This window comes from Carcharodon carcharias, chromosome 15 (assembly GCF_017639515.1).
Source record: "Carcharodon carcharias isolate sCarCar2 chromosome 15, sCarCar2.pri, whole genome shotgun sequence".
NCBI classification, from domain to species: domain Eukaryota; kingdom Metazoa; phylum Chordata; class Chondrichthyes; order Lamniformes; family Lamnidae; genus Carcharodon; species Carcharodon carcharias.
Genome location: NC_054481.1, coordinates 18219652 through 18246735, shown reverse-complemented (window position 1 = coordinate 18246735; position 27084 = coordinate 18219652). Strand labels below are relative to the sequence as shown.

The window sequence follows — 27084 nt, the reverse complement described above, 5'->3', positions numbered from 1 at the left end:
TTATGGAAAAATTGTTTTAGCGGAATGGCATAAACTTTGTCAATGCATGAAAGCAACATTACTGTCAAGTGTGCATTCATACATATATTGCCCACTGAAAGATTTGCTTTATTCACACATACCAATCACTACCAGCAATGCAGAATCCTGCTGTACTGCTGAAGCATCCTCCAAAATTTGATATGAAACCAAATTGCTGGAGAGAAATTGTGCAAGGAGAGAAATTGAGTTGATGTTTCTTCAGTACTAGATGATGTTAGAGATGAACAGTTTTCAAGCAAGTACAAGAGCCAGAAAAAAGGCAGGTAGGAAAATAAATTCTGCAATAGGATTCAGGACAGGTGTCCCCAACAAAGAGGATGGTGGTGTAAGGCAAAAGGAGCTACTAATGAGGCAAGTACAGAAATAAAAGATGGGTCCAGAGGAGTTGTAAATTGTTAAAGCAGAATAGCAGAGGGGAAGGGAAACATAGGAAATCTGGCAGAGGTGAAAACTCCTGACCCTGGGACTACATTGGAAGAAAGGCAGGCAGATCCCAGAGCTGGAAACCAGGCTGGTGGCTGCATGCCATTAGAGGATCTCCATTCCAAGTGCCAGTACACACCTCCTCCACATCCAATAGCTCTGATGTTGCCATCCTTTGACCGTCAGTACCTGCTATCTGAGGGAAGTTGACAAGAGTGGGTATGGTCTAAAGTTGTTAAACTCTATTAGGGCAAAATTTTCCGCCATGCAGGCAAGCACATGCCCAACCCGAACGGATGTGCAATATCACGAGATGACGTCGGGGCGAGCATCCTGATGTCATCCCACATGTGAGCAACCTTCAGGTCAGCGGGCACGTGTAGCAGTCAGAAGTGCGCCCACGGGCAATTAAGCCCATTAAGGAGGCAATTGAAAGCAACTTTTTGTGGTCCATCCACATTTACGGTTGGCGGACGGGTCAATCGGCCAGACGGCTTTTACATTTTTGCTCAATCCAGGATGAAATCTCCGCAGGGAAATAAAATAAAAGGAGATACCTAGGGACTGTTTTTTTTAATGAGGTATGATTTCGGATGCTTGATTGTGCCGCATGGACATATTTTGCAGCATTTTTGCTGTTTTGTTTATTCTGTGGAGGTCAGCAGCTCCCTGGCGCAGCTGTCTGCCTTCAGGAAGCTCACTAGAAGTGTTCACCATCACCCGCGGTGACATCGGCGCCTGCTCTCTTCCCACCCCCACCGGCAACGCTGAGCCTTTCTCACCGTGCATTTCATGCTGGCTGACCGTTATTTGGCCAGCCAGCGTGAAATCGCGATCGGGGACCTTCCACTCCTGGGCCCGCTGATCGCATGTAAAATTCTGGCCATAAAGTGAAACAATAGCCTCTCTTGATTATAAAGTTGTACCCCCTCTTTCATATAATTTTATTTTCAACCAAAGGGAGCTCCGAAAGCAGTACTTTGGTAACCATGGGATATGGTGAAGGCACCATTCCATTTAAAGTAAATAAGTATGTCAAACCACCCTATGTATCTAAATGGAGATGGCTGCATAATGTATAGCGAAAAATTCAGGCTTATGTTAAGAACAGAAGATGGGAACATGCCTACTAGAAAGATGTGATATTGTTCCTGGAGCTGCATTGAATTTAATTAAAATATGATGTTTTTCAACATACCACAATACACTGTAGATACCAGGAGAGCAGGTAAGTAGTGAAAAGTATGAAAATGAACAAAATCCAGCAAAATTTCCACTTTAACCTCTAAAAATCTAAGTGACTTTCCACTTCATGAGGACTATTGATTTCAACAAAAAAGTGACAATTGTTTTATTTTTAAGGCACAGACTTTAAATTGTTTCTCAATATAACTCAAACTTGTCCCAAAAATATCCATAAGCTGACTCTTTTCAACTTTTTTTTTGATGTTCTTTATAATTACGCAAGGGAAAATGTTGGGTGATGTACAATTTAAATCCTCAAATTCAAGCATCTGCTCAGTCAAGCTAGGAATTGTTGGGAGTTACAATTTGTTGGTGCGCTGTAATCCAGTGAAGAACTATGGCTTAGCAAGCTTATATGTAGTGTTGTGCACAAACTGCTTTATACTAACTGACCATGAAAATGTACTGTGGCAGTACATTCCAATACAATTTATTTCTTGCCCAATTATGTAAGGCTAGCACAAAAATGATATAGGAGCACTATTACTTTACTGCAGTCATGGTTAGCAGAGTATAACGTAGAACATATGCTCATTACTCCTGCAACACCAGTACAAGTTTAATATTGATAAATGTAGCAATACATTTGCATTAGTGAAGGTCTGATATCTATAACTGTTTTATCAGAATTCTATATCTTGTTTTTTTTAAAACAGTGGAAGATGGCAATTGCATTGACACAATTGCAATACTGGCTTTGAAGGCTTCTGGAGTGTGAGGGCTGGGAGTAAGAACTTTAACCAGCTGTTTACTTCCTCACTAATTGTGTTTTTTTGCCTTAAACTGTATGTAAACATCAGTTGACTGTACAAGTTACAGTACAGAAGTTTTCTGTGCAGTCACCGATATGGGCACTGTGTTCATATCAAACAGGTGAGCTCTTGAAGTCACTCCACCAACCACACGCCTTCAGCTTCAGTTCGCATTTCAACTGGATGTTTTTTCCAACTCAAACCAAGTTTTGCCCTTGGCCACTCAGTTTGTTTTATTTCAGCTTGTGGAATGAGGTCTCCCATGGACACTGGGCTTTAGAAAGATGTTATCATTTCATTTCAGTCTATGTAAGACAGCAGTGTGCAACCAGCAAAAACAAATGTCTGCAAATTACATTATGCAGAGTTCCAAATTCATGAAAAATTTGTTTCTTGTGATGATCTGACAATCAATTTGCCTGATATAATGCAAATTTTACATAAATCTGATCAATAGACATAATACCATAAACATTTTGAAGAGTGAGGAATCTATTGGTCCTATCATTGGGAAGACGTTCCCAAAATAGGCTTCTAAAGATTTCTGATTCCTGCTAGGCAATGCAACGAGTGAAATGTTTCTTTTTGTAAGGTTTCTCATCAAAATTATCTAGTTAAGTGCAACTGGGCACATTTTAATTAATTGATGATTCTTCATTCCCTCTATTTTGCTGTTCATTCCCCCCTCTTTGCATTGACGTTCTCCATCAAATGTCTTGAAAAGGGCATCTCACAGACAGTATGTCTTTTAAAAATATAATAAGTTTCCCTGATGGCTCAGTGGGTGTAACCTGGTACTGAGCCATTAAGACAATTGCATGCATGGTCAGAAAGGGGTGTGTACAAGGGAGGGTTTGAAGTTTGCAGAGCATTGAGACCAGTTTTAGAACAAGAGATGGCAGTGTAGGAATGATGGACTCAACCTAAACCAGACAGGCACCAAAGTCCTGGCATCAAGCACAAAGCTGTTGATGACTGTTTAAATCAATAACCTTAGTGGGGTGGAATGCATAGCAGATGGGAGAGTATAGGTAAAGGTCAGTAAATAAGGTGAGAAGGTGTCAAAGTGATAACAATGGAACAGGACTGACGTGCCTATGTATAAATATGTTAGGCATTAGGGATAAAAATCAGGAAGCTAGAAGCACTAATTACCATATAATTACTACGATGTTATAGGTTTGACAGAAACTTGGCTTCCATTGGGGCAGTACTAGGAGCTAAATATTGCTGGCTATAAAATTTGCAGACGAGATAAAGAAAGCAAAAAGGGCGGAGGGCTGCATGACTAAGCAGACAATTACACCATTAGGAAGAATGTCAAGGATGCTGTTCAAACTGAGTCTCCCTGGATTACATTGAGAAATAATAAAGGCTCTGCAACAACATAGTGCTTTGATCGTGGATTGCCAAATAGCCAGAAAGAAATAGAAAGAGAAAAGTAAGCAATTCCATGAGGTCTGCAAAAATAATAGGGCAGTAATAACAGTAGATTTTAACAATCGATGGATAGCCTCCAAATGACAGTGATCAGGACGGGAGGAGGTTCAGACTGAAACATTAAAGGTTTTCCTGTGGTGGGCAGGCAGCTACTCCTCCAGGTCTACAAGGAGCTTGAAACCAGCCAAAGTCCTAAAGCTTACCAGAGCCTCTTCTGGATGGTCAGCTCCACCCACCCTGTTGCTGCTGCCAGACAAGCACCAAGCAGATATCAGCTAACCTGATGAGGCTACAATATAGGATGACATGCGTGCTAAACAGTGGAATTAACATGCTACAGACAGGGCTATATGACCACACAACTAATGGATCTGGAGAAACTCTGTAGTCCCGCAACATATGGTTGTGAATTAAGCAACAGGAGGTGGTGGTTTCAGGATGATTCTCATTCTCAATGATGGCAGAACCCAGAAAATCTGTGGAAACGACATGGCCGAAGTATTTGCAACCAGCTTCAGCCAGAAATGCCAGGTGGATGATCCATCTCGGTCTCCTCCTGAGATTCCCAGCATCACAGATCTTCCATCAATTTGATTGGCCCCATGCGGTATCAAGAAACAGCTGAAGACAATGAACGCAACAAAAGCTATGAGCCCCAACATTTCGGCTGCGTGCGGAAGACTTGTGTTGCAGAACTAGCTACCCCCCCCAACCCCCACCCCCACCACCAAGCTGTCTAGTACAGATACAATACCGACAAAGTGGAAAATTGTCCAGATGTATCCTATCCACAAAAAGCAGGATAAATCCAATCCAACAAATTACTATCTCATCAGTCTACGAGATGTAAGATGTCATCCATAGTGCTATCAAGTGGCACTTAGTCACCAGTAAGTTGCTTGCTGATGCTCAGCTTGGATTCTTGCAGGACCACTCAGCTCCAGAACTCGTTACAGACTTGGTCCAAACATGGACAAAGAGCTAGGAGACTGCTTTGGCATCAAGGCAGCATTTGACCATGTGGCTTCAAGGAGCCCTGGTAAAATTGAGGTCAGTGGGAATCACTGACTGGAGTCATAGCTAGCACAATGGAAGATGGTTATGACTGTTGGAGGCCAAACTTCTCAGCCCCAAGAAATTGCTGTAGGAGTCCCTGAGGGCAGTGTCTTAGCCTAACCATCTTCAGCTGCTTCATCAATGATCCTCCCTCCATCATAAGGTCAGAAATGGATATGCTCACTGATGATTGTACAGTGTTGAGTTCCATTTGCAATTCCTCAGATAATGAAGCAGGCAGTACCTGCATGCAGCAAGACATTAGCAACATTCAGGCTTGGGCATAATAAGTGGCAAGTATCATTCACATCACACAAATGGCAGGCAATGACCATCTCCAATAAACAATCTAACTAGCACCCTTTGACATTTGATGGCATCATTATCACTGAATCTTCCACCATCAACATCCCTGGGAGGCGGGGTAGGGATGTGGGGTCACTCACCATTGACCAGAAACTTAACTGGACCAACCACATAATACTGTAGCAGCAAGAGCAAGTCAGGAGCTGGGTATTCTGTGGCAAGTAATTGACCTCCTGACTCTCCAAAGCCTTTATACTAGTAGGCACAGTCAGGGATACTCTCTGTTTGCCTGGGTGAGAGCAGTTGAGACCACATCTGGAGTATTGCGTACAGCACTGTTCTCCTTGTTTAAAGAAAGATGTAAATTCGTTACAAGCATTTCAGAGAAAGTTAATACCAGGAATGGGTGGGCTGTCTTGTGAGGAAAGGTTGGACAGGTTAGGCTTGTGTCCACTGGAATCTAAAAGAATAAGAGGCGACTTGATTGAAAGAGGAGCCTTGATAAGGTGGACATGGAGAGGATGTTTCCTCTTGTGGGAGAATCTAGAACTAGGGGTAACTGTTTAAAAATAAGGAATCACTCAATTAAGACAGAGATGAGGAGAATTTTTTTCTCTCAGAGGGTAATGAGTCTTTGGAACTCTCTTCCTCAAAATGTGATGGAAACAGTCTTTGAATATTTTTAAAGCAGGGCTAGACAGATTCTTGATTAACAAGGGGGTGAAAGGTTATCGGGGTAGGCGGGAGTGTGGGGTTGAGGTTACAATCAGATCAGCCACGATCTTATTGAATGGCGGAGCAGGCTCGAGGGGCTGAGTGGCCAATCCTGCTCCTAATTTGTATGTTTGTATGCTCATATGTGTTTCCATAAACACTCAAGAAGCTCAACACCATCTAAGCCAAAACAGCCCACTTAATTGGCATCCCATCCACTATCTTAAACATTCACTTCCCCTACCACCGGTGCACATGGTTGCAGTGGATACCATCTACCAGGTGCACTGCAGTAACTTATCAAGGCCCCTTTGGCAGCACCTTCCAAACCAGTGAGCTCTACTGCTGAGAAGGACTAGGTGCAGTAAGCACATGGGAACACTGTGACCTGCAAATTCCTCTCCAAGTCATTCACCATGCTGACTTGGGGTAAAATTTTTCACTTGGCGGGCACGCGCCCAACCTGATCGAGTGTAACATGACGTGCGATGATGTTGGGCGAGCGTCCTGACATCATTGCCTGATATTTTGGTTGCCGGGTGCATGCCAGAGGCGGTAGCGCACCCGCCGACAATTAAAAGGCCTATTAAGGTCATTAAAAAGTTAACTAAAGGAAATTTTTTGCTGCCCATCCAACCTTGCGGTTGGCGGGCAGGCAAAAAGGCCAAGCAGCCTTTGCACTTTTTTTTGGAAACCTCATCCACGGGCAGGATGAGGTTTCCAAAAGCAAATAAAAATAAAGTAAAAATTGTTTCATTACATTTTAATTTTTTTCATATCTCTTCATCTCCCTGAGGTAGCTCTGTGCCTCAGGGAGATTATGCAGTGCGCACTCGCACGCATGCGCAAAGATTGCACTTGCCCGGCTTGCACTCACTCCCTCCCGCCCGCCGCACACAGCGCTGAGCACTGCCGCTCGTATTTCACGCTGGGCAGGACATAATTGGCCCACCAGCGTGAAATCGTGGTCCGGTGCCAATCACAGGTCTGCTTTCCGACCTCCCCAGCTGAGCCCACCCAACATGGGTGAAATCCTGCCCTTGGAATTATATCACAGTTCCTTCACTGTCACTGGGTTGAAATCCTGGAACTCCCTTCCTAATAACACTGCGGATGTACCTACACCACATTGACTGTTAAGGGTTTGAGAAGACAGCTCATCACTACCTTCTCAAGGGCAGACAGAGTGAGAATAAATGTTGGCCTTGCCAGCCATACCCAGATTCCATGAACAAATTTTTTAGAAGTGGGTTTCCCACCTTGGTAAGTTTAAAAATAAATTGTAGCCACAGTTTTTGCACATTCAGTTGGCCCCTGCCTGATTTTAGTGGGTACCTTATCCAGGGATTGAATTGCCAACGTTTATATTACAGTGGCCGGGAATGAGGTCGGGTTGTGCAATTCCAATATTTTAAACACCAATGCATCCTGACTCTCCCTCACCTGTCATCAGAAGGTTAAGTTTGAGGCCAATGTGTCCTTGTCAGTGAACAGGTATTAAGGGGACATCAGTTTCAATTAGCATTAAAAGCATAAAGGAGAATGGTAGAATGTTACTGTCATTACTGTGTATTACTAGCAACTGGTTCATAATGCCAAAAAGAGCTGTTCTAAGTTGATGTTATGAGAGGAAAACAATGGGCGTGTTGAAAAACTCAGTCTGCAAGCGAAAAGCAAGTAGTTTACACTGTGTAGAGCAATACATTTAATTCAGATGCACTCCCATTGCCATTAATCTTGTTTTGAGTACCACTTAATGGAAAGGCATCACATGCATCCATGGAAAATATCAACAAATATTGAGTGGCCCTGGTGGAACAGCAGAGAAGAGGTTATTGCTGTGTAAGTGCAGCTTGATAGTACTGTTGACAACACCTTCCATCACTTTGCTGCTGTGTGAGTGTAAACTGATGGGTCGTAAACTGATGGTGTTTAAAATATTGGAATTGCGCAACCCGACTTCAATTGACTGAATTGGATTTGTCTGTTTTTTGTGGCAATACATACCTAGATCATTTCCACATTGTTGAGTAGATGCTCGTGCTGTAGCTGGACAGCAGCCTAGCTCTAGGCGTGGCTAGTTCTGGAGAACAAAATCTTCAGTACTACTGCTGGGATGTTGTCACGGCCCATATTCTTTGCTGTATGGAAGTGCTTTGCTTTTTTTATTAGGGAAAATATATCAAAGTGTATTTCTTTGTGGATGACTTCAAACTTCAAAAGAATTCATTTGGCATTTATTTTATTTTCTTCTGCACTGTCCATGCCATTGCTAAAGTGGGATAATGACCTTCCCCAGGCTGCGTGTCACTTTGTAACTATCAGCTTCAAGATGTGCAACTACAACCTGAATTGACACCCTGCAATTTCCCCTTGATCCTAGTGTGGAAGTATGTGTGGCACAGACTATAGGTATTTTCAAAAGTCAAAATCTCGAAATGTAGGAAACGCGCACATAAATCCGTGTCCTGCTACTTCAGTGCAGAAATATTGAAGCATAAAACACAAAAACTTCCAACACAGCACACATCGTAGCCTACACTGGCTTAGCACCTCGCAAACTGTGAAGCAGCACAGACAGAAAACACAGCTTTTCCATTTTCCTTTATCTACTGCAAATGACAACAAATATTTAGCCTACCTAATTCAAAAGGGAATGGAATATATAGTTGATAAGGAAAAACTTGCAGGACTATGGGGAAAGAGAGTAGTGATGTGGGACTGATAGGACAGCTCTTCACAGAACCAGCATTGGCATGATGGGCTGAAAGGCTCCCTTCTGTGCTGCACCATTTTATGGTTCTGGTCTCAAATTAGAGTGCACGTATAAAATCTTTAGATTGCATGCAACACACATCCAAAACAATGTATAAATAATTACACAGCTGAAATGTAATTGAGGACATTTACATGACAACATAAACCTTGACGGAATAATTCTCTGCGGTTCTTGCATCACTCCCTTCAAATTATTCTTTCTAATAGCTGTCAGACCATTTTCTGTTTTTGTCAGTACTTTTGGTTTTATTGTTTATGGCTGTGGTCCCGTGTCTGGAAACTGTGGACATGTTTCCTGTCAGCAGTTAACAGATTTTTTTTTAAATCACAGTATGTTACGGCCCCTGTATTGTTGGATAGAAATGACTCTCCACTCATTGGTAAAAAGAAGGTTGATAGATCCTGAGCATTTTACTTTCTGACAGTTTCTGAGATGCTGCTGTTTTCATTCTGTGTGGCTTTCTGTAGTAAACTGACAGCTGAAAGCAGAGCGGTGTGATGTTCAGGGAAGGATATTGAAAGTGTTCTGCCAGCATTACTGCAGGATACAGAAAAACAAGCAGCACAAATATTGTATATATGGTGTACAATTCGAAGGAACTAATGATAATTGAGCTCCTAGTCTAAATCAGACACATGACACTCCTGTTAGGCAACTAAAGTCATTTTTGGCCTTTGAATGATACATTTAATGGGGAAAAATGGAATAATTTTAAAAGCCTGGAAGTAGGACATTGCGTCTTCAAACTACCTTTGATGTGACCATAAAATATTAATAAGTTATTAAACAGTATCTAGTATGTGGTAGAGAGTACTTTTTAATAACCTCTCTTAACACTAAAGCTTTTCATATTCAGAACTCTTGACACTGGACTCTCTTCACATGATAGTTAGAGCTGTTTATGCAGATGGAATTCGGAACAACAGACATTTTGGATTAAAGAATGAACAAAAAATGAAGGCATGTTATTTTTGCTCACCCATCCATTGCTATAAAGATTTTTTTTAATGTACTTGAGCACCCCTGCACACATCATTTTTAAAGATAGAGTACAAGAATTTAGCCGGCTGCATAAACAAGACCTCGCCAAATAGGCATATGCATGTTCAAACATTCAAGCTACATTACAGCACTGAATTTCAGCAAAAAATGTATAAAACCTCCTTCAGTGCTGGATGCACCATGTGTTAACTCTGGAACTCACTAGGATCAATCTAAAAGCTTGATTGTGGGTTCTACATCCTATAATGCACTCAGTATGTTATTAATACAAATTACAGACCTGGACACCCCTCCTCTCCATACAAATAAATAACTAGTTGGGAAATGACAGGAAGGCATGTGCCATCCTACTTGAGATTTTGGAGCCAGCTTGGAACAGCTGAGGCAGTTTCCATCATGAAGGCATCTTCATGACATCATCTACTGCGGCAGCTGAATACACTTTGGCCAGCTTTACATGTAAACGGGATGATGCAATGACGCTGACAGTCAGGAAGGATCTCATCCCTATTGGGATGTTGACAAATATGATACTGTTTTGTCTTACAGGCCATAGATAGTATGACTTGTGCCTTTTTATAAATGGGCAGTCATTATTCACTTCTGTGCATAAATGGCAGTCAATTTAGATTGGCAGAGGTGGTGACAAAAATTGCTTTTTTTTTGAACAATTAATGCATTTCTGGACAATTTTAATAATCTAACTTTTAAACAGACCTGATGTTTAAATTACCTAAAATATTATATACTTATGTCCAAACAGAAATGTGCAGCTGGACTCACTCTTCTGCCAATTTCTTAGATTCTCTGAATTGGCAAATTTCTATTCAAGCACTATGAACTTACCTAATAGGTGACTATCAATGCAGTGCAAAATCTTCACAAGCTTTAGACATTCTGACTTTTGTGTAACACTTAAGATACTGCTTTGTAAAAAAGAACCAATTTGCATGAATATTTTCCATATGGAAGATGATTTTTAAAAATTTTGCATTGACTCTAATCATAACAGCTCCATCTCTATCTGGCGAAATGACTGGTACCTGGCCCGAGATGGCCTTACCAACTTAACATTTAATCCTTCTTTATGGAATTTTAAGATGGTATGCACTTAAACATGGAGAGGTGTAGAAGCAGCCCACAATGCTTATAAATAGGAACAGAATGCAGATGGAGTAGTAGCACTAAAATTATAAAATTTCCACTAATGAAATGAAGGCCTAGTCTAAATGTAATGAAAAAGTCAACCTAAGTTAACATGGTAAAAACAATTTGAAAACTGTTGGAGTACCAGAAATAGCATATACCATGAAAGGAAGTGACACAATATTTATTTACAATCAGAAGAAGATAACTTACTTTGGAATTGTAAGCTCTACCCCATTACAGAAAATATAATTTTATTGTATCCAAATTGGTTAACCTCTATTTACTACTGGCCTAGGGCATTAATAGCATTGTGTTTAGCATCTTACCAATAGCCCTGCAAGTTACAGTGTTCTTAAACCAGTCTCCAAAATTTAGTCTTGGGAAACCTTAAAATAGCAACATAGGGGATACAGCATGTTAGCTAGTAGGACCAGCAACGGTGGCATATTGCAACCACCTATCCTGTAATTCTAGGATCATTACATAATCATCATTTGTGTCCTTTGTCCTGAGTTGAACCTTATGTGATTTTGAAAAGGATATGCATTCATTCTGTTACTGAGGAGGTTGGAAAAATTAATGTTCTTGACTTCGGTCCCCAGAAGATTTCACCTGAAACTTTAAACGTAACCATGTTTCATGAACAAATAGCCTCTGTTAAAATTGCAAAAGGATTATCAAATGGATTAGACAGGATAACTATATCAGGGTTGGTAAAATAAAATGAAAATTATTTTCATAAATTGCCTCATCAATCGGCATTGATGAGCAAAAGCATAATCTCTATTTGTAATCAAGAACTAAACATACTTTTTAAATTACATAATTTATATTGCAGACTTATGTTTTAAAATGAAATGTTAGTTTTAATGTGGTTATGATGAAAGTGGCTGGCTCTTCAATATTATGCAGAATGTCATAAATTGCTTCTTACCTCTCTTGGGAGATGTTTGTCTACAATCTTGATAAGTTTCATTAGTGGAAATATTGCAATTTCAGCATTACTACGCCATCTGCATACTGTTCCCATTTATAAAGCAGGACGTTGTGTTTAGGCCAATATTTAAGACTCAGACTACTGGCAGTTGCAAAGTGATAGTTTTTCTGGCCTAACCAATTTAATATGTTTTCAGCCTACGCAAACACTAATGCCTAAACAGGAACTGAAGAAGTAAACTTATTTTACATCCCAAGTGAAGTATTAGGCTTCGAATTGAGAAGCACCAATGTAAAACGAGCAATTCAATGTCGGCAAGAAGGGAGGAACATAAAGCACCAAAAAGCAAAATTCCTTAGGTAATCTGCATTAGCAGGAAGTTAACTTTATATCGGATAGAAAATAATTAATATGTAACAATGGAGATGAACATTGAGCGGTTAAAAAAAAATGCATCAACAAAGCTGAAGTAATACTAGAAGCTTCTCCAGCCCATCAGAAATTAATTGACATTTCAAATTCTCACGGAGCCAAGGGTGGGAGATTTCCAGCTTCCGTTCTAACCAGTGTGCAGTCAGGGTAGCACTACTACAAACCATATTTTACTTTTAAAAATCAAAATATAAAAAAACAATTCCCCCTCCCTTTTCTGCCAACATTCACCTTCTCACATTACAACACTGGCTACACTTCAAAAGTACTTCATTGACAGTAAATTGCTTTGAAATGCCCAGTGGTCATGAACAATGCTATATAAATGCAGGTCTTTTCTTTAAAGACATTGACAGTGTGCTGCAGCATGTTTCTGCAGGCACCAGTCACCTTCCAGTACCTCTCCCAAATGGTCATTCTGCATGGGTAACTTTGACTGTGTGCTTACAGGTTATTCAGCCTCACTCTGCCTTTACCTGTTATCTGAACACGTGCACTTACAAGTTCAGGTTGTCAATCATCCCGGATTGCCTAGGTGTCTGCTTGAATGTGACCCAAGCATGCTGTTAGCCCAGCAGCCCTTCATGCTTTAAATTTCTTGCCACAGTAGTGCCCACCCCCACCCTCACCCTCACTCTCACTCTCTATGACACCGCAGATCACCATTGCAAAGAGCCAGGAATTCCAAGAAAAGTGGAATTGGTGGGGGAGCTTAGGAGTCAAGGGAGCTTGAGTCAGGTTGGCTTGGGAATTGGGCTGAGACACAAGAGTTGAAGGGTGGGAGGAAATGGCGGGGTGAGGTGGGGAGGTGTTGGTGAAAACCACTTAGAGTCCGAGCCTGAGTCTGGCGAGTAGTTTCAGAAACGTTGTGCTAAACTGACTTTAAGACCATGTGCTCTGTGAGAGATATCCCAGACACTGAGCCCATTGTCCTTCTTGCAATCTCAGTTTGATTCAAGAGGGCTTGTACTAGCCAGTTTTGGCATGTGAAGTTCAAATACAGGATAGCCCTGACTGAGACTCCCAATTCAGAGTCAAAGTCTCTATACCTAACTCAAATCCATGAAGTTAGGGTCATACACATTTGAAGGAGTGGCATGATCGGAAGTCACATGGTCATGTCATGCAGTTTCAACATGATGAAATTTCCAAGAATGCCTCCAACCAGAGTTGGCAACTCTTTTCCAGGTGCAGGTCAGGACAGGACAACTCCTTAACCAAGAAGAAATTAGCCCAGCAATAGTAACTCTATTGCCACAAGAATGCAATCGGATTACTCAAGAGATTGAGAATCAAGTCTGGAACATTCCTGCTTTATGTAATTCATAATAGGTGGCAAAAAAGTTGTAAATGTGTTCATAGCTCATCTGGCTGGGGAGACCTTAGACTCCCTTGGTAGCATCCAATTGTTTTTTTAAGCAATTAACAGGCTTTTGCCTTCTCCAATCCACCTGCAAGTCCATTCCATGTATCGATCTCGGTCTTAAATTTGTCTTTTATTAGTTAGCACCTGCATTTCCTTGAACAGCTCTTAATTTAGTGTGAAGTATTTTTCTGGATACTGTTCCCATAATGTTAATATGCATCAGTCACCAGTTCATTGGATAAACATACTGAACCATGGGGGTAGGCCAAATGATTATAAAGTATTTTAATCAAAGTGTGAGAGTAATACTGTAAATTAGTGAAAGAATCATGATGTGCATTTCCAAAGTTCTTTAAACAATTCAATTCTTAATTTATTTTAATAAATTTAGCATAGCGTACAAACTTATTTTGGCTAAAACAAATATTAAAATTAAATGCTAAATTACCAATTAAATTTGGTAATATAGTTTAATCCTATAACCTCTGAATTATTGAGGTTGCATAATTTTTTTAGTTTTTATTCCTCTGGGTTTAGTAGGTAGCACTGTGATCTAGTTAAGGTGTTGAAAATGATAAAAGGATTTGATAAGTAGATACAGGGAAACTGTTTCCTTTAACGAGGAGTTCCAGAACAATGGCAACAATATTAAAATTAGAACTCAGCAAAATTAGAAATCGTGAAATCAGAATGCTATTTTTTTCACACAAAGTGCACTAGAAACCTGGAACTTTGTCACTCAAAGTGCTGTAGATGTTGTGCCATTTGAAATTTAAGACTGAGATTAATAGATTGTTTTGCTTAGTCAGGGTATCAAGGAAAGGATATAGAGCCAAGGTGCCATGATTTAGCTGAATGGAGAAATCAGCCTGGAGGGGCTAAAGTGTCAACTCCTTCCCATATTCAGCCCGTTGCTAATGCCTAATATAGTACCAAGAGAAACATTATCCTGTTCCCAAATGTTTACTACACAATTTGGCCTGGGTCGCTCAATGGGCACAATTTCGCTCCCTGTCTGACAGTGGATAGTATATGTTGCAGAATTTCCAATGAACTAAACCTTAAATCATTGTTTAAAGAAAAAAAAATGCCGCAAAACTGGAAATAAGCTGCGCTTTGGCTCCGTAGGGGGGAAAAAAACACGCCGGCTACTTGCACGACATACAAGACAACCGTTGCTGCCTGAACTCGCCGAAGAAGCATGTCCACCCTCGGTGCTCCCAACCGCGGCTGCGCTCAATCCGCGCGATGCCCTCTGGGAGTTGTAGGCGCCGACCCTGGGAGGAAGAGAAGGGGGGGGGGGGGGAGCCCCCCTTCCCCGCTTGTCGTAAAGAAACAGCCTGGACTACATCCCCCGACAGGCCTTTCGGGTGGAGGGAAAAAAAGGGGAGGGGGGGGGGGTGTGGAGAGGGCGCCCGCTCGACCAATCAATAACCTGGGAACCGCAGGGGCGTCGATGAGGTAATGGATCACCGAGCGCTTTGCTTTTCAGTCAAGAGGGGAATGCTTTGATGAGGTCCTACCTGATGAATAGATGAATAGATGAAAGGAGGGAGGAGGAGGAGGAGGAGGAGGAGGAGGAGGGGGGGGTGAAAAATGTATATATAAAAAAAAACTTCCGCCCGGTCTTTCTTTTCTTACTCGTTCGACAAGAATCCCATTTTTTTTTTAAAATTCCCCCTTCCTCCTCCTCCTCCTCCTCCTCCTCCTCCCCTCTTAAGAGAGTCGGGGAGGGGGAGAGGGTCGGGAAGGGGTTAAAAAGTGAGTGAAGAGGTGGAGAGAAGAGTTTTGACGCGCGGTGAGCTGCTAGGACCTGGTGGTGCTGCTGCTGCTGCTGCTGGCGGCGGCGGCGGCTGCGCTTTGATGTCGGGGCCGGCGGTGCAGGGGCTTCGAGTTCATCGTTAAGAGGCGGTTTAGTCGCGAGCGAGCGAGCGAGAGAGAGAGAGGTGGGGGGAGAGAGAGCGCGCGAGCAACGGCCGAGCAGAAAGAAAAAGGGCGTCGAGATCTCTCCACAGCGCAGAGAGAGAGAGAGAAATCTTTTTTTTTTAACCCCCCCCCCCCCCTTTTCAGAAGGAGAAATTTTAAAACTCGCCGCTTCCCCGGGAGGGTGTTTTTTTAAAAAAAAAATTTATATATTTAAAAAAAAAAATTCCGGTTTCGTTTTTGTTTAAATGTGATTTTTATATTTAATTCCTGCATAAGCAGCAACAACAACAACAACAACAACAACAACAAAAATCGACCGACCTGAGCTGGGAAGGAAGGAAGGAAGAGGGAGAGGGGAGGGTTATTTTTTTTTATATAAAAAGAGAGTAAAAAAAAATATATATATATATCTATATTTATATTTATATATATATATATATATTATATTCTTTAAATCATGGAAGAGCCGGGGCGGAGGCGGCCGTCGCCGCCGTTTCTACCCGGCCGTAACCGCGGATCCTCCTCATGGAAGAAACTTTCTCACAGATTCGCCTGGGGAAAGGAGTTACCCGCCACGGTGCATGTTGTGTAGGACGTGGGGAAGTTTTGTGTGTCCAGGTAAATAACCGAGTCTCTTCGTCTCTCGCCTGTTATTCCTGACGTGTTGAGGGGGGGGGGGGGGGGCGATTTGTTTGTAAATGTCTCTCTGTCTATGTCTATGTCTGTGTGTGTGTGTATATATATATATATATATATATATATATATAGAGAGAGAGAGATATATAGACATACACAGACATACACAAGAGCTCGGCTCCAGCAGCTTCTTCTTTTAAAAGTCACTCTAGCAAAGTGTGTGTGTGGGGAGGAGGGGGATGGTGTTATTTTTTTTTTGGGGGGGGAGGGGGGAGGTTTTGTTCAAAGGAATTAATTGCAAGTTAAAGGAGGAGAGAGAAACGTTTTGTGGCTGCAAAATCCGCAGACTCTCCTCCTCTCCTCTCCCACTGGCACGTTTGCAACTTTTTTTCCCTCTTTCTTCCTCCCTCCCTCTCTCCCTCCCTCCCTCTCTCTTGATGATGAAGCGAAAACAATTTTAAAAAGGGGTTAAAAATAAAACTTGCACGAATCTGCAGATCTGATTTGAAATGCATTTTTTCCCCTTTTTTTTTGCACAATCGCGATTGATTTCTTGGTGGGACCCCATCCAATGTTTATTGAATAATATAACCTGTTCTTCTCCGTTTCCTTCTCACTCCCTCTCTCTCTCTCTCTCTCTTCTCCACCCCCCTCCAACTCCCCGACCCGGTCTGGTTGCCAATGTCCACCCTGCTCTGTGGTGCTCTGCCAGCTCTCCTGCTTTATCACAGCGAAAGGGGGGAGCTGCGATTCCCCTGCAGAGGAAACGTTGCCTCTGGAAGGCGAGCTTGCAAAGAATTCAGTCATTTAATAACTGGAAACTTTGCCCAACTTCACAGTTGCTGGTCCAAATAGTAGTGACATCTGTTCGCGTTCCTGAGCTGAATTAGCTGTTGCACTGCATTTCAAAACACACACACACAAAAAAAAATAGCTGGACACCAAAGTCGTGCTCTAACATTTGTTTATTGGCCTTTAATGTTACTGTTGTCATCTAAACGTAATAGCATTGACCTGTACCCTTTCGCTATTCAACCAACACCTTTTCCCTTTGACAGGTTTTTTCCATCTCTTTTTGTTGTTGTTGCTCTGATCACATTCACACAGTGTATGACAGTGTCTCCTTTACCACTGTAGCTGCCTTTACGATGGCTAACTCCGGTTTAGCAAAACTAATTTTAAACCGCACTTTCTGAAAGGCTTGTAAGTGCGCGATGTTCACTTTTCATCTGCTGTTTTGCTTAGGCCATATGGGGGTTGACGATATTTAATGATCTTGGAAGGCATGACCAATAAGTTAGAAAACGCGCGAAATGGAAAATTATCACAGTATAGTGGTTTAATACAATCATCTAACTGACTCTTATGGGCACTTCTGAGTTATTGGGGATCGGGCCTTTTGAGAAAAGTAGAATTGCGGTTTGAACTATTTTAATGATGAAGGCATTGGTGAGAAGTTTGACCTTGGCTGACCTCTGAACTTCGAATATAGTTTATTCCTTTGCCTCACACACATCTATCCAGAATTTAAACTCAAAACAGACAAGTTAATGTGATGTAGTCGAGATTCCATAAGTATCCTTTTGAGTTTTTAAAAAATCTAATTACTTCAAAGTCCGTGTTTACAGGAGAGGTTGGGCTGAAGGGGCTTACGAGATGGGCAAATCACAATATCTGGAATTGTTTGTCATATTCAGAGTAGCGGTTTGAATGCATAATTGTAACTGAGGGAACACGCATGCAATTTAAGAGATTGTGGTTACCTTGAATTCTAAGAATGGGTGCCAGTATCGGGTTAAGTGAATAAAAAATGTAAAGTATATTTTGTTGCATGTGTACGGCACTTCTTCATTTTGGGGGTACTTTTATGATTGTTTCAAAGGATAACAAATAGATACTAGGATAAAACGTGTTCCGGTGATATAAACTAGGTGTAAAGTCTAAGGCATGGTGTCCGGAATAACTATTTTTCATTGTTAGCGTTATAACTTGGTGGTTAAACAAGAGATTGTAACACGATTAGGCATTTCTGACCGGATATAATTAAACAGAGTAGGGGTTTTTTTTTTGCATCTTGTGTCTTTTCCACTCCAGGGTATGAGTGACCTGTTTGTTCTTGTAAGCCCTTATATAAATGATATATTATGTGACCTGTGCCAAAATAAATAACAATTGCAATAATGTGGACACATGCAGTTTCTTCGCATTTTTCTCACAAGTTCCGCCCTTGGTATATAAATATTATTGGCCTAAAAATTAAGTCACCTTTTGTGAAATTGGCCCTGATAACGTGAATGCAACTTATACAATGAGATATTTATTGTGGCGAAATGAAATGACACACAAAGTAGCAATAGTTCATGAAGGTTTGCAGCAATGTAAACATGATCTACATTGTCATGCTTCGTTAATGCCTACTATTTTGATACATACCTAATAGAGTTAGACGTCTGCTCGAATGTGCTTAATTATTGAGAATGACATTGCGTGAAACATACAAAGGCAGTATAATAGAAATAAATACATATAGGGGACATCTGAGACCTTTTAATGCGCTTAGCACAAATCACGATTAGCAAAAGTAATATTGATTTTCTGCATTTTATAAATTTACAAGTCATTTTATTATTGAGTAGAATTAGAGAAAGAGTTTAGGCCAAAGGATTTTCAATTTCTATGATGTGTAGATGAACTCCTTGCAATGCAAGTACTAAGACAGGGGGCGCTATTTAGCTCTTTCAAGAAGGACCAGGGAATGTGTATGGTTGCCTGAGTGTGTGCGAGAGATTGAAAATAACAAAGAAAGTGTTTAAGTATTTTCCTGTTGTTAATATCCTTTATGGTGTTTGGGCTTTAAGGATTTCAGATGCACACGGAAGCAGAACATAGATTTTTACAGGTCGGTCGTGAAGCTAGGAGCGGGTTTAATTGCAGTGTGAGGGGGAGAGGTTCCTGAAAATGTGCATTGGGGGGTTTGAATCGTGCTGGGGTTGTATGCCAATCATTTGTAGATCAAGTTTAGATGAGATTTATTTTCAACCGAATCTTGAATTAATTTGATTTACCGTTGCGACATTTGATGTTAGAAAGTTGTATAAGCTGCAGTGTTTAAAAAAAATCAAGGGGCCTGGGCCGTTTTTATTAGAAACAAAACGAGAACTGCAAGTAGCTAAAAAGGGTCTCGTTTGCTCTTTCCCATCCCCCACTGTGCCGGAGAGGCCAAGAAATGAATGCGATGCGGGCTGCAGATGCATCAGTCAGATCAAGGGGACTGATGCACAAACATCTCGCAAGTCTAAGATACAGCGATTCACTACCAACTCGATCTAGCGTTCTCTGTAACTAGCCTGTTTAGACATATCTATTTAACCATAGTCTGAAGGTGGACGATTAAAAATAACCCCTCAGCAAAGGATTCAGAAGGAAAAGTATCTGATGAATAATAGCTTATGCACTGCAGCAGATTAAACAGCGATTGTAGGTGGTTTTAACACATCAAACGAGCAGACTGCTTTTAAATGCAGGTCGATGCGTGTGAGTATACAGTAGTACCGTTTGATTAATTTTTATATTCAGTAGATGCCATTGGAATGGAGTTGAAAGGTGTTTAATTGATTTTAATTGCTCTCAGATTTAATTTTAAATATTATTTGCTAAGTATGTTGAAATTCTTAGTACAATTGACAGCTGTTACATTTGTTCAAGCTTTTATGCTGCACGACCGAATACCAGATACGTTTTCAAGCAGATTTTTTTTTTAAAGAAAATGTATTTCATTAGATGGTTCCCCTGTGGAGTGGATCATTGGAAACTAGGCCACTCTAGATCCAGCAAATAGATTGTTAAAACATTGTTACTCCGTTCTCCCTAGTTACTATGTTTCAAAATCTTTAAAATCAGAGAAATGGATTTTACTCAAAATGCAAATTAGAATCTCTTGATTATCTATTTAAATATATAGGGTGATTTTAAACTTGTTAGAAATCCATGATAACTTATGTTTGTACATATGGTTATAACTTGAGAAATTATCAGGGTTGACACCACACTTCAAGAAGCAATGGATGTTCTGAGTATTGGTTGTGTCATTTGATTGCCATTAAATAATTACTTTAACCAATGAACTTGTGCAGACTGCTTACTCTTGTGATGGGTATGTCAAACAATTCTTGGTATTTAAATGCAGTTCATACTTCACTTTCTCCAGCAAAATGGTTGGGGCTTCCATCTATGCTGTTCTCAACCAGTCAGAGGCATGGCAGCAGTGGCTCTTTCATCCTTCAATTCTCCCTTTTTTAACGTGATGCTCTTTTCTGTCCCTCAGCATACCCCAGATAGTTTAACTTTCAAAGTGTTGCATGTCAGAGGGCATTCATTAATGTTATACATTCTGTGAGTGTCTGAAGCTTTAAAATATGCCACATTAGTTAATTTAAGTCTTTATGCTTCTCACCCCAAAATAGGAAGCAAATCTGACTTTAGTCAGAAGCCGAACTTGGGGCATGGCAGCATGATCCTTCGAACACACTAGATGTGGCTATAATTTGGTTAAAGTGAAATGTCATTGGTTGACAAGCTCATCAAACAGTGTAGGAAAGTTTTATAATTTACCAATCTGCTAGATTGTGCCTCATTCCTAGTCATGCATAGCAAAATTTATTGTTGGAGTTGAAACATGATTCTTTAAATGTAGCCTGATGCAGTGTAAACAAATACATTGTTGAGCTTTGCTTTTGCAAGTATACAATGCTTCTTGCAATGCAATTATATGTACTGTCAAAAATAGTCTGAATTGGTGTAAAGAGATAATATTAATTGTTAGCTTGGATTTCCATTTTCATTTTTTTGGTGTAAAGCAGCAACTGGTTTTTGTTGATTTATAATTTTGGGGATTTTTAAAATTTTCAATAGAAAATTGAAAGTCTGAAGATATTCTACTCAACAAAGCAAGCAGTGGTAGAAATTTTACATAAATGATCAAAAATAAGATTTTTTATAGTTACTGAAACTGCAGTTATCTGGCATTAGTATTTTCTTTTACTATTTGATGCAATACCTAGTATGAAAAGATGCATTGAGTATGGTAATATTAAAATGTTCAATGTTAGTTGCAAATAAATGATGAGTATGAATTGTGGTAGGCGACAAGGCACTGAGAAAAGGTTAGAACAATTTTTTGAAATTATTTTCATTTTTAGTATCATTGGAATTTTTAATTGTGATTGTAAGACATGGATTTCAGAGAATTGTTTTGAAGCGTTGTCTTTTGTTGGAAAAAAAGTATAATTAAAAAATGGAAAAAATAAACAAAGCTGCACTTATAATGCATCTTTTCCAACCTAAGGTGATCCAAAGTACTTCAGAGCCAATTAATTACTTTTGAAGTGCAGTAATTGTTTTAATGCAAGTGAACATACCAGCCAATTTGCATTAAGCAAGGTCCCACAAACAGCAATGAAAGAAACGCTCAGATAATCTGTTGTAGTGATCTTGGTTGAGAGGTAAATGCTGCCAGGTCACCAAGACATCTCCCTTGATCTTAGTGCTGTGGGATCTTATATAACCATGTGAGAGGGCAGATGAGGCCGTGCTTTTAATTGCATCTTTGACAGTGCATCACTCCCTCTGCATTTTGCTGAAAGTTTAATCCAGATTATGTGCTCGAATTCTGGAGTGGCTTGAACCTGCAATTTTCTGACCCGGGTGATAATGCTACTATTACAAAGGAATGAACTCTGCAAAGAATTTATTGCTATTTTATGATTTTTGTTTTGATAAAATAAACTGCTGTAGTTACATTTCTAAACATAAAATTTAGTGCTAGTGTTTTGTTATGTAAGGGGCTTTTGGGTGAAGAATGGGGTTACTGCTAGTAATCCCATCATTATTCTCCTTTTTCCATGTTCCATCCACAAAAAAGAAAACTGACAATATATTGGGAGCATTGATTGTTAACATGTGGTAGCCTGCCCAGATGAATTAACTGGAGACATAGTACTTGTTATGTATGTGATCTGATCTAGCGTGGGCATTAGAAATCAACACTGGATTATTTTTTAACTCGATGTGCAGCTTATTGACTGTCATCTTACTAGCACCTTTAGCATTTCAACACAAAAAGTTCTAATATAAGACAACCAAGGCATCTTGTTTCTTTGCTAATGTTATTTATGAACTATGGCCAATAATTTGACGGGCTTGATTTGAAGCAATTGAGAAAGCCCAGTGCCCTTCCTTTGGGAGAATAGGTTAAGCGAAAGTCAAGTAAAGACCTTTTATAGAATTGCTATGAATTGATCCTGATCCCTCTATCTTCATTTATAGCGTTGCAAGTTTGGGGTTTCACATTTTCAAGTTATGTCCTTGTTTGTAATAGGATTATAGGTTATGTATGCTAAAGAATGAAGTGATACGCTATAAGCTTGTCTGAGTATTTTGTTTTTATTTTTGTACATAATGTTTTGGATATAGGAGAACTATTGGAAAAAGATGTTTGTGATGACCTGATGTCGGCAATTTGTAACTTAAAAGTCATATAATTCATATGTGGACTACACTAAGCTGAATTATGATGTTTGCTGTTAAAATATTGCAGAAAAATGGTTAACTTTTTTTTTAATTACAGGAAGAATATAATCCCAGCAACATTTGGTCTCTGCTTGAATACTTGACAATAGGAGGAATTGGGACTGTACTGGATTTGGTGCTGTGCATGTGGTTGCTACAAAAATGAGTGCAAGAGGAAAGGCATATTTGATGGACCTAGGGGGAAGCTTTACTGAAGATGCACCAAGGCCACCAGTCCCAGGTGAGGAAGGTGAGCTGGCGTCTACAGACTGTAGGCAATTGAATCACAATTTCTACCCTATAAAAACCGAAGGGCTTAAATGTGAGGCATCCACGGCAACTCCACGGCGGCCAGATTTGGATTTGGGTTATGAACCAGAGGGTAGTGCTTCACCAACGCCCCCATACTTGAGATGGGCAGAATCCTTACACTCCTTACTGGATGATCAGGATGGAATAAATTTATTCAGGACTTTCTTAAAACAAGAAGACTGTGCGGACCTGTTGGATTTTTGGTTTGCATGCAGTGGATTTAGAAAACTGGAACCTAATAATTCTAATGAAGAAAAGAGGCTTAAATTGGCAAAAGCCATATATAAGAAATACATTCTGGATAATAATGGTATTGTGTCCAGGCAGATCAAACCAGCCACTAAAAGCTTCATAAAGGATTGTGTTATGAAGCAACAGATAGACCCTGCCATGTTTGACCAGGCCCAAACTGAAATTCAGGCAATGATGGAGGAGAACACCTACCCTGTATTCCTGAAGTCTGATATTTATTTGGAATATACAAGGACAGGTGGAGAAAGTCCAAAGTTGTACAGTGATCAGAGCTCAGGGTCTGGGACAGGAAAGGCATTATTAGGATATTTGCCTACTTTGAATGAGGATGAGGAATGGAAATGTGACCAAGACACAGATGAACAAAAAGGGAGAGATTTGGCCACTGTTAACAGGCTTACACAGAAACTGCTTATGGAAACAGCGCCACAACGTGCTGGTCCAACCAGGAGATTCGATGAAGGTCGGGAGTACAGGTAATGGCTTAGTGGTATTAAGTAAGGGTCAGATTCTTGAAATGTTCATAGTGTTAAAAATCAGTGTTGTCACCTTGCTTGTTTAGTGTGTTGGTAACCATATATTTTGTGGGAAAGTTCCAATTATGCTAAAGCATTTAATCTTTTTAATGACAAAGATTGGGTCCTGAATATTGAGGGTGAAATGACATTCAAGAAGAATAGGAAGCTAGGTAAGAGTGGAGGGGTAGCATTGTTGATCAAGGATGGCATTGGTGCAATAGTTAGAGATGACCTTGGTTCAGGAGATCAGGATGTAGAATTGGTTTGGGTGGAGGTGAGGAATAGCAGGGGGATGAAGTCATTTGTGGGAGTGGCCTACAGGCCCCCTAACAGTGACCACAATGTAGGGCAAAGTATACAAGGAATAAAAACAGAAAATGCTTGAAAAACTCAGCAGGCCTGGCAGCATCTGTGGAGAGAGAAACAGAGTTAACGTATCGAGTGTTTGTGACTCCTCTCCAGAGCTGAAAAAGAGTCATACGGACTCGAAACGTTAACTCTGTTTCTCTCTCTGCAGATACTGCCAGACCTGCCGAGTTTTTCAAGCATTTTATGTTTTTATTTCAGATTTCCAGCATCTGCATTTTGCTTCTATATTATACATGAAGAAATATTGGGTGCTGTGACAAAGGGGCGGCAATAATCATTGCTGATTTCAATCTATATATAAACTGGAAAAATCAGATTGATAGTAGTAGCCTGGATGAGGAGTTCATAAGATGCTTTCGAGAGAATTTTTTTAGAGCAGCACATTATGGAACCAACCAGAGAGCAGGTAATATTAGACTTGGTATTGTGTAAAGTTACAGGATTATTTAATGACCTCCAAGTGAAGGTACCCCAAGGTAGCAGCAATCACAATATGATTGAATTTTACATCCAGTTTGAAAGGGAGAAGAGTGGATCTAAGGCTAGTATTTTGAACTTAAATAAGGACAACTATGCAGGCATGAAAGTTGAGCTAATTGAAGCGAACTACGATACTAGGCTAGGAGATAGATCAATAGAGAAGCTGTGGCAGACATTTTAGAAGATATTCCAGAATACTCAGGATAAGTACATTCCTACTATAAAGACAAATTCTAAGGGGAGGACCTACCATCTTGTTAACTGAAGAAGTTAAGGGAAAGCATCAAACTTGAGGAAAAAGCGTATAACTATGCAAAGGTGAGTGGCAGGTCAGATGATTGGTCAGAATATAAAGAATAGCAGAGAATGACTAAAAGGTTAATCAGGAGAAAGAAATTAGAATATGAGAGGAAGCTAGCTAGAAATTTGTAAACAGCAGGAGTTTCTACAGGTATTTCAAAAAGGAAAAGAGTGAATATTGGTGCAGAGTTAATAGTTGATAAGGAAATGACGGATGAAATGATCAAATATTTTGCTTCTGTCTTCACTATAGAGGATACAAAAAACATTCTAGTAATAGTTGTAAATCAGGAGGTGGAAGGGAGAAATGAACTTGGTGAAATTACAATGACTAGGGAAGCGGTACTGAGCAAACTGATGGAGCTGCGGGCTGACAATTCTTCGGGTCCAGGTGGACTTCATCCTAGGGTCTTAAAACACGTGTCTAATGAGGTAGTAGCTGCGTTGTTGTTAATTTTCCAAAATTTTCTAGGTTCTGGAAAGGTTCCATCAGACTTAAAAGTAGCAAATAAAGCCCCTCCATTCAAGAAGGGAGGGAAGCAGAAAACAGGAAATGGTAGGCCAGTTAGCTTGGCATCTGTTGTGGGGAAGGTGTTAGAGTCAATCATTAAGGAGGTTATAACTGGGCACTTAAAGAAAAACAAGGTAATTGGGAAGAGTCAGCATGGTTTTGAGAAAGGGAAATCATGTTTATCCAATCTGTTGGAGTTCTTCAAAGGAGTAACATGCACTGTGGATAAAGGGGAGCCTCTAGATGTGCTGTACTTGGACTTCCAAAAGGCATTTGATAAGGTACCACATGAAAGATTATTGAGGAAAATAAAAGCCCATGGTGTAGCGGGGTTACATATTAGCCTGGATATAAGATTGGCTGGCTGGCAGAAAACAGATAATGCACAATTGGGTCTTTGATTGGCAGGATGCGACAAGTAAAGTTCCGCAAGGGTCTATGCTGGGGCTTCAACATTTTGCAATTTACATCAATGACTTAGTTGAGTGGAGCAAAGGCATGGTAGCTAAAGTTTCAAATGACAAAGATAGGTGGGAAAGAGGACAAGTTGTGAAGCGGACATAAGGAGTTTGCATTCGGATGTAGACAGGTTCAGTGAGTGGGCAATAATACGGCAGATGGATAAAATGTGGGAAAATGTGAAGTTGTTCACTTGGCAGGAAGAACATAAAAGCAGAATATTACTTGAATGGCTGCAGAATTTCAAGGTGCAGAGGGATCTAGGTGGTCTAGTGCTTGAGTCACAAAAAGTTAGTATGCAGGTACAGCAAGTAATTATGAAGGGTAATGGAATGCTAGCCTTTATTATGAGAGGAATTGACCATAGAATTAAGGATGCTATGCTTCAGTTATACAGGACATTGGTGAGACTGCATCTTGAATACTGTGTGCAATTTTGGTCTCCATATTTAACAAAGGATGTAAATGTGTTGGAGGCGGTTCAGAGGAATGAGGGGGTTGTCATGTAGGGAAAGGTTAGACAGACTGTGCTTGTTTCCACTGGAGTTTAGAAGAGTAAGGGGTGACTTGATTGAAGTATATAAGATCCTGACAGTATTGGCAAGGTGGATGTAGAAAAAGATGTTTCCTCTTGTGGGTAAGCCTAGAACTAGGGAGTACTGTTTTAAAGTTGGGGGTCACCCTTCTAGGAGAGAGATGAGATTTTTTTTGAGTGTTGTGCGACTTTGGAACTCTGCCTTACAAGGCGGTGGAAGCAGAGCCATTGAATATTTTTAAGTTGGAGGTAGGTAGATTCTTGTTAGGCAAGAAAATCAAATGTTATCTGGTTAGATAGGAATGTGGAATTTGAAGCACAAACAGATCAGCCATGATCTTATTGAATGACAGAGCAGGCTCAAGGGCCGAATGGCTTACTCTGCTCCTATTTCGTATGCTTGTATGTATCACCACATCTGGCAAAACCCAAGATTCAAAAGACAAAGCCAACAATCTAACGCTACTGCACAATTTAAGTTAATGTAGTATGCAAACTGCAGTGCTCGCCTTGTTTTACTAGAACACAACTTTAGTTCTACAGTGCAACAGAGAAAAACAAATTCAAATGCTTGCA

General features: G+C 40.3%; 1 protein-coding gene across 2 annotated transcripts in view; it reads left to right on the top strand.

Annotated features, from left to right (window-relative positions):
- Window positions 1-15970: 15970 nt before the first annotated feature.
- axin1 (axin 1) overlaps window positions 15971-27084 on the top strand; it is a 108462-nt gene continuing 97348 nt past the window's right edge. The window contains exons 1-2 of one of the 2 annotated variants that reach the window (XM_041206774.1): window positions 15971-16187; window positions 22831-23812. In XM_041206774.1, the coding sequence (XP_041062708.1) occupies window positions 22935-23812 (878 nt within the window). In that variant the 5' untranslated portion in view covers window positions 15971-16187; window positions 22831-22934. The remainder of the gene's footprint in view (window positions 16188-22830; window positions 23813-27084) is intronic. The other variant, XM_041206775.1, reaches the window with a different exon arrangement.